This window comes from Embiotoca jacksoni, unplaced genomic scaffold (assembly GCF_022577435.1).
Source record: "Embiotoca jacksoni isolate LCO1_2020_lvr unplaced genomic scaffold, fEmbJac1.0.p SCAF_6, whole genome shotgun sequence".
In the NCBI taxonomy this organism is placed as follows: domain Eukaryota; kingdom Metazoa; phylum Chordata; class Actinopteri; family Embiotocidae; genus Embiotoca; species Embiotoca jacksoni.
Genome location: NW_027185414.1, coordinates 2,743,466 through 2,756,944, shown reverse-complemented (window position 1 = coordinate 2,756,944; position 13,479 = coordinate 2,743,466). Strand labels below are relative to the sequence as shown.

The 13,479-nt window shown below is 43.4% G+C and overlaps 1 protein-coding gene across 2 annotated transcripts in view; it reads left to right on the top strand.

Annotated features, from left to right (window-relative positions):
• The first annotated feature begins 846 nt into the window (after positions 1-846).
• Positions 847-13,479, top strand: part of adamts18 (ADAM metallopeptidase with thrombospondin type 1 motif, 18) — a 62,959-nt gene continuing 50,326 nt past the window's right edge. For both annotated transcript variants that reach the window (XM_069174399.1, XM_069174398.1), the window contains exons 1-3: positions 847-1,198; positions 1,488-1,569; positions 2,901-3,214. In XM_069174399.1, the coding sequence (XP_069030500.1) occupies positions 1,097-1,198; positions 1,488-1,569; positions 2,901-3,214 (498 nt within the window). In that variant the 5' untranslated portion in view covers positions 847-1,096. The remainder of the gene's footprint in view (positions 1,199-1,487; positions 1,570-2,900; positions 3,215-13,479) is intronic.

The following is a 13,479-nucleotide window of genomic DNA, read 5'->3' as shown; positions in this document are numbered from 1 at the left end:
GTAACCATTCTGCAACACAAAGATGTGGGTAAGTTTGTGGAGACGGATGTGTGAGACAGTAAAAAGAAAAGTTGCCATTGCACATAGACTGTGACCAAATGTCTGGGTGTGACAGCCTGACGAAAACACGTTTTAAAGTGGAAACATGTCGGTTTCAAGCCACAATTCAGTAAAGACACTTGTACTTATTTATGGCCTGCCTTGGAATGCTTCGGATTCTTCTGTCCTGTGTTGTGCCTGAGGATCGCCTGGACTGCCATCCTGTTGTTTTTACACTCGATATGTGACCCAGTGCAGGTTCTTTTATATACTGATCACTGCAGTTTGCAGATACAATTTGCCAAAGCAATGTCTTTGAAAAAAGTCTTGAAGTGCATATATGCTAAAACCTTGTGATTACAACATTTTGTGACACTTCAAATTTAGTAAAATTAAAACTTTATTTAAAACTAATGTGAACAATCATAAAGCATCACTATCTGTCTGATATGATTAGTTTTTGTTCCTGAAAACCCTAAACTTACTAGTAAAGTTTACTGACCAGTTTAGAGAGCTTTTCTTTTTGGTGAAAATTTTAACAGCATTTTTAACCCTAAATCCTAATCCTTTGAACTTTGAAAGTAGAAATTTCCGAGCGGCCTCTGAAGGCATCAAGTCGTCCTACAGCTGCCAGGAGGAGAATCTCTTTTTCTTGTCTTTTATCTGCGCGTGGTAAATGATGCTGGCCGCTGATTGGCTGACGGCTGCTGACTTGTGCTCCATCCTGCAGGGCGACTCTCGCAGAGCCGGGCTGAGTGCTCAGTCAGCGCTCCTCCCGGTGATCCCCGACACAGCTACCCGCCGCTACTCCTCACACACGCGCACACACGCACACACACACAAACACACATCCACACCTCCACACTTATGAGTGCGTCTCGCGTCTCTGCGCACCAGCGGTCGCTTCAACCTGCCGACTTCACCTGAACGAGCAAAGCGCGGGACAAGAACCACTGAACAATGCGTGCCAATTGCATTATGCGCTCCTACAGGTTATTACTACTCTTGCGCTCTCTCAGGAGGTAACGGGGGAGGTGTGAGCTTGCATGCCATCACCATGGATTGCCTTTTTCTTCTGATATGGACTTTAACCATCCCGCTGGTCGGCTGCACCCCCGTCAAGCTCCTCTCCACCCTGTTGTCCTGGAGCATCATCAAGGCATGTTGCAGTTCAAAAGAAATATGTGCACTTTGAAATTCCGCACATGCACGTGCAGTTTGGGACAAAAAAACAAACAAGCATTTGTCTCTTTTCAGCATGATTTATGTCAGCAACAAACTGACATCTGCACTTTTATTACTCATTCATTGTGTTGTTAAGTGATCCCAAATTAAACTCATGTGTCAATAGAGAAAATCCATTTCTCATTGGTTTTTTTTTTGGCTTCCACTTCTCCCACTGCAACCTGTTGCTACCTGTCCATTTATGATTTCTCTTTCTTTTGCAGACGCTGCACATTCACTGCTCACACGCCTCCCGCTCCGTTTCGGCCAGCTCTTCTTCCAGCAGCAGCCAGGGATTAAATCATGGTGAGTGCTTGTCTTTTGACATCTGATGTTTCCTCCAGCTGGCAGTGTTCCACAGTTGTAGAGAGAACGGCAATAAAATGAGTTACATGGCAGTGAATTGGTTCAGTTACTGGACCAGTGGTTTCCAAGGAGAAAGTCTTTGTCAAATGCAGTAACATGTCTACTGCTTATCTGGTAAAAAAAAAAAAAAAAAAAAAAAAAAAAAAAAATAAAAAAAAAAAAATGGTATGCAGCCATGTTTACATCTTTGTAATGTGCTGTCACTGTTGCAGTTGCTGGCATGACCAGCCAGTAGAATGCTTGTTCAGGGATTCCCCCTTCCTCCTTGCTTTGTCCTGTAGAAACTGTGAAGAGGATTTACATACTTTGATTTACTGAGGGGAAATGGGAGGTGGGAGCATCTTAATTCTCCCACAGTTACAGTGCTGAATGATTTAGGTGCTAAACACAAAGGAAGTAAGACAGTTGAATTAACAAGGCTGAAAGAGAGATGGAACCATGAAAGACTGTGTTGCCTAAAGTTTACAGTACATCTCTCTACTGACCCATAAAACCAAGAGTTTGCAAATACTCACACTCCTCCTTAGCCAACTAAATGAGGTGCAATCAAATAGTTCTGAGACTGTTCGATGTTTTTGTGAGCAGTGTTATCTGTGTCATTGCAATTTCACGGTGGACTTGAGCAAAGAGAGCACATCCAAGCTTGTGTCAAACTTAAGAAATCAGCAATGGAGGTCCTTGGAAGACTTCAGAAAATCTTTGGCATTCACGTTTCAAGAGGGGCAGAACGTCTCTGTCCAAAACTGGAGAAGGTGCATCAGGTCAGGAACGCAACCAGGTGGGATAACTTTGAAAGTCCCTCAGGGTTAAACTGTCGACACCAAGTTCAATTGTGACATTCAAAGGCGTTTGAGGGAGAACGCAAGAACACAGTCGTTGTTCCCCACCTCAAGTCACTGAATTTGTTTCCTTGTGACTTCTTTCTGTTTCTTGAAAATTAGACCCAAAATTTAAAGTGCTCAAGGTGCAGCTGTATGTTCAAATCACAAATGTGCGCATGCCAATGTGTAACTCAGGTGCTGGTTTGGATCAGATAACAGAACTTGGAATACTTGCTCACAAAGGTTACAGCTTCCTTCTGCCCGTGTGCCTCACGGTGCTGCTCTCCATTCGTGCACTGCAGGAGCATTTTGATTGCCCGTCGAATGCTAGAAGATACCATAAATAACGAGCCAAAGCAGAAGGATGTGAATCAGCATGTAAGAAAGTGTTAATTGATGAGAAGTTGCCTCACTGGAACTTATTTACCTTTCCATCCCCCTTCTCTTCAGACTACGTGTTCGTAACGCCGGTGGAGGTGGACTCTGAAGGAGCATATCTGACCCACGATCTGACCAGGAGCCACCATCGCAGCAGGAGGTCCCTGTCTCCCTCCCTGCACTACCGGCTCTATGCCTTCGGGCAGGACATGCACCTGGACCTCCATCAGTCCTCCGTTGTTGGGCCGGGGTTCACCGTGCAGACGATCAGCTCGGGTGGCATCGCCACGGTAATGAGCGATGAAGGGTCTCACAACTGCCTGTATCAGGGATATATCCGTAACGTGTCAGCCTCCTCGGCAGCCATATCGACGTGCTCCGGACTGGTAAGTGGCTGGCAGTTACTTCTGGCAGAGCTTTTGTCATGTGAAAAACTCCACAGTCATTTTGTGTTTTACTTAACATGATTACATGGTTATCTTCTTAATCGGATTACATGGTTTCTGTATGGTTTGAGAAAACGTACCATTCCTTGGGTTACTGAAACATTTCCAAACCATTTTAAATTAGTCAAAAAGCCTCATAATACTGTTTTGAAATCATATTTGTGACAGGCTAACTTTGGCTGTTATGGAAATAAACGGCTGTCACACTGCAGTCATTGTACTCCATCTCTACCTCAAGCTCCCTTGTAGCTGCCTTCATATCCTAAAAGCCTTGTCCTCTAATGACCCACGGGCTTTGATGCATCATTGCCTGCACTATTCAGACCTTGATAATATTACGGGGGAACTGTAACATGACATCATTACCCATGAGTGTGAGCATCGGTTTCTGGGTCTTTGTCTGGCACTGCTTTGAACGTTGGGAGGAGTAGAAAGAAGAGAATGAAGAGAGGCCATCATTTCGTTTAACCGTTTATTGTATTAAACGTATCGGGAGTTGTGTGCTCGGTTTGCTCGGCGTTCAAGTGGTCAAGTCGTGAGAACAACGTGGACAACTTCTGGAAGCCACAGAGGCTTACGATTTAGCAAGCTAGCAGGCGGGTAACCTAAGAAATCCAAAGAAATAATGGCAGACGGAGAAGATGAAACCGTTGGGAACAACAGTTTACTCAGACATATTGTTAAATTAAGAAGAAAAACGATGAGAATAAAATTCCAATATATTAGCTTAAACATTCAGCTAAAATGACCTTCCACGGTCTCCGCCATTTCTGCAAACGTCAGCAAATACATCACAACTCATCAACGCCGAGCTTTCAGAAAAGACGTGACTAACACGACAGATATGAAGCGTTCGTACGGCGACCCCGTTCAAAGGCAGCATATGTGACCAAAGTAGCAAGAAGGAGCGCTGGCTTATCTTAAAGGCTCAGAGTAGGAAGAACCCACCAACGTTACAAAGTCAAAGCTGCCAACCAACTCCGTTCAAACAACGTTTGAGCATAAATAGAAATGTCAAAATGAGAATTGGTGCTTTTAATGGGAGTTTCATGGTGTGATTAGCTAATCATTCTGACATCAGTTGGAAAGGCTCCATAGAAGAACTGAGCAAAGAGAAACGTCTGTTTCTCATCAACAGCACCAACATGTGATGTCAAACTAAAAACAAATACGACAAAAGCATTCATTTTTACATTACATTATTTACGGGTGTCGTGTTACTTGTTGAAGTAACTCTAACATGTGTTCCTATGGTGTAAATCTCCATCACTTATAATCAACAAGAGATTTCTGCTATTTTCAACTAGTCTAAAGTGTGATTGTCAGATTTCAGGCTCATGTTCCTGCAAATGGATGTCGTGAATTAATCCAAATTAAATAGAACAACCTTTGAACACTTCATTTCCTTACCTGGCAAAAAATAAGTGGGGAAGTGTTGCTCCGGCGTGCTGCAGCATCACGACACCTGTGTTTAGCAAACCAGATCCGTGTTAATTATTGAGCTTTACAGGCTTTGTTTTTTTCAGTTTAAAGAGACGACATGAGCTTGAGTCCTGACTCCAGATCCATACTGAACACTTGCGACATGTTTTTATATCTCACAGAATGATGTTTTAGTTCACACATGACAGACCTTTAGCCACGATTTGATTGAGTTGCATCGAAGACACCGATATTTCCCCCTTAAACCTCAAAGACTCCGTCATTACAAGATCCCCTGGTTTCATCGGTGGATTATATGTCTGGACCCACCAGAACACACACATCCCACACCAGCCTGGAGCAGATGGAGACATATTAGACTTCCATAAAAGATACGTCCACTTATCATCCAGGCTTCATACCTCCTCTTAACTCCTCCTCCTGCTCTTTTGTCCTCTGTTTGCCCTGCTTCTACATCTCTTGTTCACAGCAATTAAAGCCAGAGTGAAGTTTGAGCCGCCTGGCTGGCACTGCTAATCTTCACATTGTCCCTTTCATTAGGCTAGCTCCCACTCACAATAAAACACCACTGACCCGTTTTCTTAAAAGCGCTGTGAGGACACAATGTGATTGGGTCGTGATTGCATTTGAATGGGCCGTTACGGACGCTTTGATCTATTTTTTACTCCTCCTGACCATTTGCCGAGTTTTTTTTTTTCTTCTTTCTCTCCCAAGTGTGACCCCCGGGCCATCGGTGGTTGGATCTACTCACTGGGATTCACGTTTCTTTTAATATCTCTAAAAGATAAGCAAGAAATAAAGTAAGATAACATGACAAACATCAAAAGGACGCTATGGGCCTCTTTCTCTTAGTGCATCAATCAGTGTGTATGTGTCAGATTGCAGGGAGTCTTTGGACAAGGAAAGCGGTTAAACCCTGCTTTTCATCCAGCCCTCGGCCCAGAATATTTCAATTAAGTACAAATGAGTAAAGAGCCATTCAAGCATACTAGACACTCGACTAAGAGATTAAGATGGGATTAAAAACAATGCTTGGAGAGAAGAAAGTCTGAAAACGAAAAGAAGAAGACAAGGAAAAGACAAGGAAAAGACAAGGAAGACAACGGCTGACAGGGAGGAAGAATGAATGAGAAGTGCGCTGGGCCGGACTGGGAGGGCAGCCGTAGAGAAAGAGAGCGGTGGGCAAGAATAATGCAAATTTATCGTCCTGGATTGAAGCTCCCAGGGAGGCTGGATGGTCTCTTTATAGAGAGTTGGAAAGATGGACTCGGTTTATGTCAAAGGGCTTTGGAGAAGAAATGGGCTGAGAGAAAAAGAGGAGGAGATAGGAAGAAAACGAGCTTCCTAGTTCTTTATGTCATTGTATCCTTTCAACAGGAGACAAAGGAAGAGGAGAAAAGGAAAAAGAAAGTGTGTGAAATAGGGTGGATTTTTTTTGGGGCTCTGACCCTGCTTCTTAATAACAGCAGAGGTGTCAGCACCAGCTACTTGGCCAAACCAGGCTCAAGTCTTTTTTCAAACAGATGGAAGTGGGATTCAGCTGTTTAAATGAAGAGCAGGGCGGGATGGTATTAAGAGCAGGGCGGGATGGATGGATGACTGGAAAAGTGGGATTTTCTACTGTAAATCCTTAATTGAACGGGATGTTATTTGCTGGTTTTTAATCACTCTCTGTCCTTAGGAAGCAGCACGCTCAGCTCATGTTTTGGATTGGAATGAAGTTGTCTGTCTCGCCTTTGCATGAGAGGTGAAAGGATGTCATTTCAGATGTAATGCTCTCTGATTTGTAAGAGAAGTGGATGAGGGGCTGGTGGTGGGCTCTTCTCTCTTTCTTCTTTTGAGCGTTTCTCATCTGAGGTCGCTGTGCTGCTTGACCCCAATCTTCTGCGCTCGGGCGTATGGTGGTGGTGGGGGTGGTTGGTGGGCGTCAACCTGACCTCTCGCAGGGTTTTTTTTTTACCATGTAGTGCAAGTTCAGAGCTGCTTAGCAACTCGCGTGATTGCCGAAAGCAGCAGTGATTTACAGCTTCCCTCTGTCCTCCCAGCCCCTTCCCAGGATAGGATTCTTCTCTCTGCGGTGGCGAGGGCAGATCTGAGTGCTGCTCCCTGTGAGAAAATAGTCAAACTAGGTGTCCTCAGAATAGTCTGAAATACGACTCGAGAACACGAGAAACGAACAATAAAACTGTGAAAATACAACGTAGATTTCAGGCTACATCGCTCGGAGGAGATTGTTCTCTTTTGCATTGCAGTTGCTGATGATTTTTACTGTAAATTAATCTGTCAATACGTTTTTATTTACTGGCTAACTGTTTGGGATACCAAATTTTATAACATTTTGAAAAAAAACAAAAAAACATTTGCGAGATTTGAAGTTGTCATCTTTAAATTCAAAAGTACAAACATTTCCAATTTAAAATCTAAAACAAACAAACAAAGCAAATCTTCATCTTGAAAAATTGTAACCAACAATTGTTTGGCATTCGTACAAATTTGACAAATAAACAATTCATTTATTCTAAAGCAGTTTTCTCTCAAATGTTTCTATAATTAATTTGTTACTCATTTCTGCCCTTGATATCCAATATTAGGATGGAAAATTTACAGAGCACCGCATTTTTTCACTTTAAGGTTATCAAGATTAAATATAATAGAACTGTTTGGCCTTTAAAAATGCACTTGCTACAACATTTTTGAAGTTTCCCCGTATGACTGCTCTGACCGGCATTATTCATGACTCGTCAGTCTTCATCACTGAAACATTTGAGCGTCGGGTTCACCCGACGTCAGGCTGGCTGTGTCGGGGTGAGGTACAGCTGAGCGGGACATTTACTGTGACCTTTCCCAAGCCTCTACAGGCCAGGTCAGAGACAGGTTCAGCTCTCTGGAAACTGAGCAGCCGGATCCAGTGCGACCGATGTGCAAATGAAGTGATCGGTTTCTCTCCTCTCTTGCTTTTTCTACAGTAGTTTCTCAGGTTAATATACCAATCACAGACTCATTTAATGAGTATTCAGTGCCCGGTGTCCAGTTGTGAGCTGAAGAGAACAAGTGTTGATGACGGGGACTTTTCCAAGGTTGTGTTTGTCGATTTCTGTAACTTTGTGAAACCGATGATCACACCTACTTCACACAGTGGCTGACCAGCTGTGTGTAGATGGAAAAGTGCACTGAGTTTGAGGGGGATTGCACACCTGCTTCTCCATGCTGTACTCGAGTGGGATTCGGCTCAGAGTCCAGTACGTCTGGTAAGTGTGAACATTGCGTACCGCACACCCGTGCCCAGGGCTTTTAGGAAGAGGCAGACTTGAGCCCAGATCTGCTGTACGCAGATACAGAATGCATCAGGTGTGAGAGCTGGCTATACCGTAATCAGGAAGTGAACCGCTATTGACAAACATCAACATAACTCAACTGTCTGTCACGTTTTCAAATCTTAAAAAGCAGTTCCCTCCACTGTCTCTTCAGAAATCTGCATGTGCAGGCAGATCTCATCATTTGCGTCCACTTTTGAAGTTTGAAGGCAGGCGAGTGAGTAGAGTGTTCCCCTCCTTGTTTGTGCGCCCAAAACAAAAACCAGCAGTAACATTAATACTCCACTGAAATGTTATCTGTAGGAAGTAGCAATTGGATTAGAGACACTTTTTTCCGTGTGTTTTCTAGTATAACCAGAAATGCTTATTTTGTCGTTTATTTTATAAAGCAGCCGATTAACTTCAGGGAGCTCAGTTGCCTGAAATAAACAGCGCCTCCACTAATGTCAGAAGAAATTATAACTTTTATAGAAATATGTTGAACTTCAGAGAAAATTAGCAGAGGCATTAATGCATAGGTCACATTTAGAAAGTTAAAACCATCATCTAGTCCAGGCGTCTCCAACAAGAAGCTACTAGTTGGGTATTTATGTGTTCAGTATGAATTTGTTATTGTTCACAAAAAAGAAGCTTGTTCTGCTCTGGTTTCGTGGAGATCAGCTAAGTGAATACATGCTACAATGTTTGAAAGCTACATTAGTAGTCAACTGTTTCATTTTATCAAAGTAGCTCTCAGAGGAAAAAAGGTTGGGAGCCGCTGATCGAGGCTAAATTAGCATTGCTAAATGTTCAGTAAATCCAAACTGTTGGTGTTTCGATTTGTGCGTATTGGGGGCAGGGGCGATCGACTCGGGTGTGGTACCGATAACTTGTAATCAATGTGGACTCAGTGTGTGCCCTCTTACCCCTTCGTTTAACTGATACCTCCCTCAATGGCAGCAGACTTTACATTCTGCTTCCCAACCTGGTCATCCAACAATTTCCGAACCACTTCTTTTCTGTACAACTCGACCCTAAGAAATAATTATTTCCTTCAGTTCCAATGTGAATCAGCCGATTAATGTCTGGCAGTTCAGTGGATGCACTCTGCCTTGCCTGAAATAAAGAGCGGCTCTACTAATGTCACAGACAACGAGCAGATGCATTCATTCTCATGTCACAGGCCACATTTAGAGTGAAGAACATTTTCTTCAGTGAATTATCTTGAGGTGAGATGCTTCAGTATCTTTGGATGGAGTGTAACATTGGTTGATTGATCACTGTATGTTTGAACATTAACAGTTTTGTATGAGCAGTGTATTAGGAAGCTCTCACAGATCTGCTGTTTGAATGTGGAATGAAGCCTTCTGCTTTGTGCCTGAGTTTCCTTCCCTGGTCAGTTGCCTCTGTTTACATGCCTGTAGTCTGTCTTCCTTGTGGTCTTCCAATAACACAAATGCTCAGTAAACATTATAAACAAGACACATTTGTGTTGTGGTGAAATTCTTTTACAATGGCTTGGTTTTGGATGACACTCCTTGGATGTTTATTGGGAGTAACGACCCCTCCACCCCCCCCCCCCCCCTACTCCCCCCCCCCCCCCCCCCCCGGTGTCACAGTTTATAGCTTAAATAAGGGTTTGAACACCCACGTGTGAGAACAACAACAACACAAAAACAGCAGAGAAAGTGTCGTTACGCACCTCCTCCAGCCTCCTTTCATGTTGTCAGGCAGCTCAGATCAAACTCACTGTCAGACAGACGTCATTGACACGGTGCCGCATGTTGTGGAAACCACCGGTGGCTGTCCTCGACCTTCGACCTCTCTATGTCCCTACCAGACGTGGGGCTCCCTGTGGTGTGAAGAAGGAGTCTGCTCTTTTCCCAGCCATTGTTGTTGATGCTGGATGTACTTAGAGGTTGTAGAACACATCACAATAGGTTGAGCTTCATTATTTGTTAAGAAACTGTGACATTGTCTCTTAAAAAACTGTTGTTGGTATCAAAGCCTCTCAGTTCTATTTTCTTTCACTGAATCTGTATTTCTCAAATAATTGATGATTTAAAGGTCAGTTCTTGTTTTGTGTGGGATTTTAAAACAATAGTCTGACAAGTGTACTTAAACTACATCTGGAAAATAAAACATTTCAGCCAGTAGACATGTATTTAAACTGACTTGCTCTGTTTGAATGTTTGAATATTTAACATGTGCAGATGCTGTAATCCCGTAAGACTCCACATGGCGCTGAGACAATATATGATTACTCATCCATAGGGCAGGGAATGGAGGCAGCATATGAAGCGTGTGTGTGTTTGTCAGCGTGCTCCAAATCCCTCAGGCTTTCTGCAGACTTAAAATGACACCTGAATGACCGATTTCCAGACAACTCTCAGGCCATTTGTACCTGTCTGTTTTCTGTAAAGGCCAACAAATTGGAACGTCTCCCTGCCACAATATGCTCCTCTGGCTTGGCCATAATTCAGTGACTGGGCCGGGCCACGGAGGAGCTCAGAGCTTGGCGCTACAAGAAGAGAGTGGCCCGGAGCTTTTCCCTGGTGGTCTGGATGCTGACAGTGATGTAGTGCCCTCTGTTAGATGCCAGCAGGAGAGGCGAGTCAAGCTCTCAGCTTGGGTGTGGGATAATAATGTGTGTGTGTGTGTGTGTGTGTGTGTGTGTGTGTGTGTGTGTGTGTGTGTGTGTGTGTGTGTGTGTGTGTGTGTGTGTGTTTATGTCCTTTCTGCTCTGTGCAAGGTCTCTCTCACACAAGACTAATGGCCAGTGTTGAAGTGTTCAAGTGGATGCTGCAACTTCTACAAACAGAGCCCGTACATCAAATCTGACCTACTATTGTCACCACTGGGCTACATGGACTGGTGCTGCTGTAAAACAGTCCAGGCCTCCAGTAAACTTCCTGTTAATAAAGAATAACAAGCAGTTTGGTGAATTCATGTGATGTTCAGTGTGTTAGTTGTAATTTTAGTCGGTTTCATGGAGTTTTTCAGACTTTATTGGTCAGGAAAGAGGTTAATGTTAAAGGTTTAAAAACAACATTCATAGTGGACAACCTCAGTGAAGTCAAAGAAAACCAACCTAGTTGTGCTGCTGACCTGAGGCAGCTTTTCGGATTTTGGACAGTGGTGTTCTGCCCCTCTTAAAACTCGAATGTCACTTGAAACACACCTCGCCTTCCTCCTTGCTTCATGACTGTAGGTTTTAAGAAGCAAAACTTGATGAGCACTCTCTGCTCAGGTCCATGGTGAAAAAACAAATGTGCACGTACCAGTGGTCACAAAACCGCATGGAAGTCAAGTGATGATGTTGATCAAGCAATGTAAAATGGAAGACTTAATCACAAAAAATTATAGCTTCCTTCTATTTCATGCACATCCCTGTGCTGTGTTCTCCGTATGGGCACAACAAGAACAGGCTGAGAAGTTTTTCATCTCATCATCAGCCCTGATCATTGCATATCATGACCTACTTAAGTACAATTGCTTCCCTTTTTCCTAAAGGGTGTGGCTTCCCATCTCTGCCACCTCCACCTTCCCAGCTCCAGGGTCTATTACTGAGGTCTGGACCACCTTCTCTGGAAAACTGAAAAGCTAATATCACACAAATATCCAGCTTATTTATGTGCATCTCAGAAGATGCGTCTGCCTTTGAGCTGATTTGATTTACACTCTGTAACACTGTACTTTCTAAGTCAGTAAAAGTGATAGAGCTGCACTGTAACCCAGTTCGAGTGCAATTAACAGCACTTTGAAGGAGGACATTTCCATTTGTATGGGCTGGTGTGGGAGTCGTCCTCCTGTTCCCCGCTGTGGCTACATGGGATAACGAGTGGGACCGTGCCCAAGGGCTCTAACTGACAAAAGACTCATCCAGCACCATCACTTTCTCTCTTTGTCTGTGCCCACCTCTGCGGTGTTCCCCAGACTTGCTCCGAGGGTGTCACTAGGTTGTTCAAAGACAATTAGTGCGGCCAAACAAGAGCTGCAAGACCTCAGGCTATTGACACATTGTGATCCTAATGAGTTGTACATGAAGAGGGCTATCTATGTAGGCTATCATTAATAGAAGGGTTGTAAATGGCCCAGCTGCAGGTCAGCAATCCTGCCATTTTTCTTTTCCATGAATGCCACATCGCGCTGGGAAATACAGTTGTTTGAAGTCAAAGGAGGAGAAATTCAACCAATGTTCTGCCCTGTCATTGCTGCTTGGCTCGTCTCTTCTTCTGATCCAACATCCAAAATTAACATTTCGTCTTTACCCATTTCTTACCCCATTTTAAAGACACATAATTCCCATGAACAAACTGTAATTACTCAGATTGTGATTCTATTGAATATGTTCGATGCCTGAGGGCCCTCCTTTGCTCCTGTATGCTTTTTTTTCCCCCTTCTTCACCACACACTGTGCTCACGTGACTCTGCTGAGCTGGAGTGCAGATGTGCTTTAGAGCTTGGTAATCACCGGCTTGGGGCTTCTCACCGCTCGGCCCCAGTCTTTAACAGCATGTAAGCACTTACTCATTTGCCTTATAATATCATGGTAGGAAACCTTAAAAGAGGCTAGAGTTTATACAGAGACAAGCTAAAGAGGCCGTCTCCCCAACATAAACCGCTATGTTGCCAAAGAGATGGAGCTGTTTAAGTAGTCCATACTGACTTTACACAATGACACAGAAAAGTTATTTTTCAAATTTTTCTCAATAGGGACTTTGCTTGATTGGAGGTGACCGAGTTCAACCAGTAATCTGTCTGTGAGCTTATGAGTGTGAGAGTTAGAGAAACGTGTGAGTCTGCATGGAAACGTGGGAGGAAAGTAAAGTGGTGTTTAGCACGGAGCGTTCATCCCTTTAATCTAGTCGAGTCTTACAAGTGTTAACGTAGAGAGATAACTAGAGGTCTTCTCTATCAGCGTTACAGCTGAGCCTTCTCTGGTCTCTGAGAAGGGCGTCTGCTGCACTCTTTGAAACTCTATACGGCTCATCTTTTCATCTTCAAACATGGAGACCAGCACCTGAGTGTTGTGGTTTCACCAAATAAGACTGACAAAAATGGTCATATGGAAAGTTTAAATTATGTTGTAATGCTCTAAATTTATCAGGATGCTTCACGTTTTTTTTTTTTTTTTTTTTTTTTTAAAAGGCCTACAAATCTCATTCTTTGAGGTAAGTTTTTGTGCATGTTTTTGCACTGCAGATGCTGTTGATCACCAATTTTACTGAATCTCTTTACATCAGCCCTCTTAGCATTTTGCAGGTATCGACTTGGAAAAATTGTGCACTAAATATTTAGTATTTCACCTCTACAAAGCCAGAATATTCTTAAATAAGTTGTCAGAACGGTCAAAGTTGCAGAAGAACTTTTAGTCCCGAGCATGGGTCAAGATCTAGAGATTCTGGGTGCCATAAGGCAACTTCACAGAGGGATTTGTCAGACTCTCGATGCCAGGCCCACATTTTT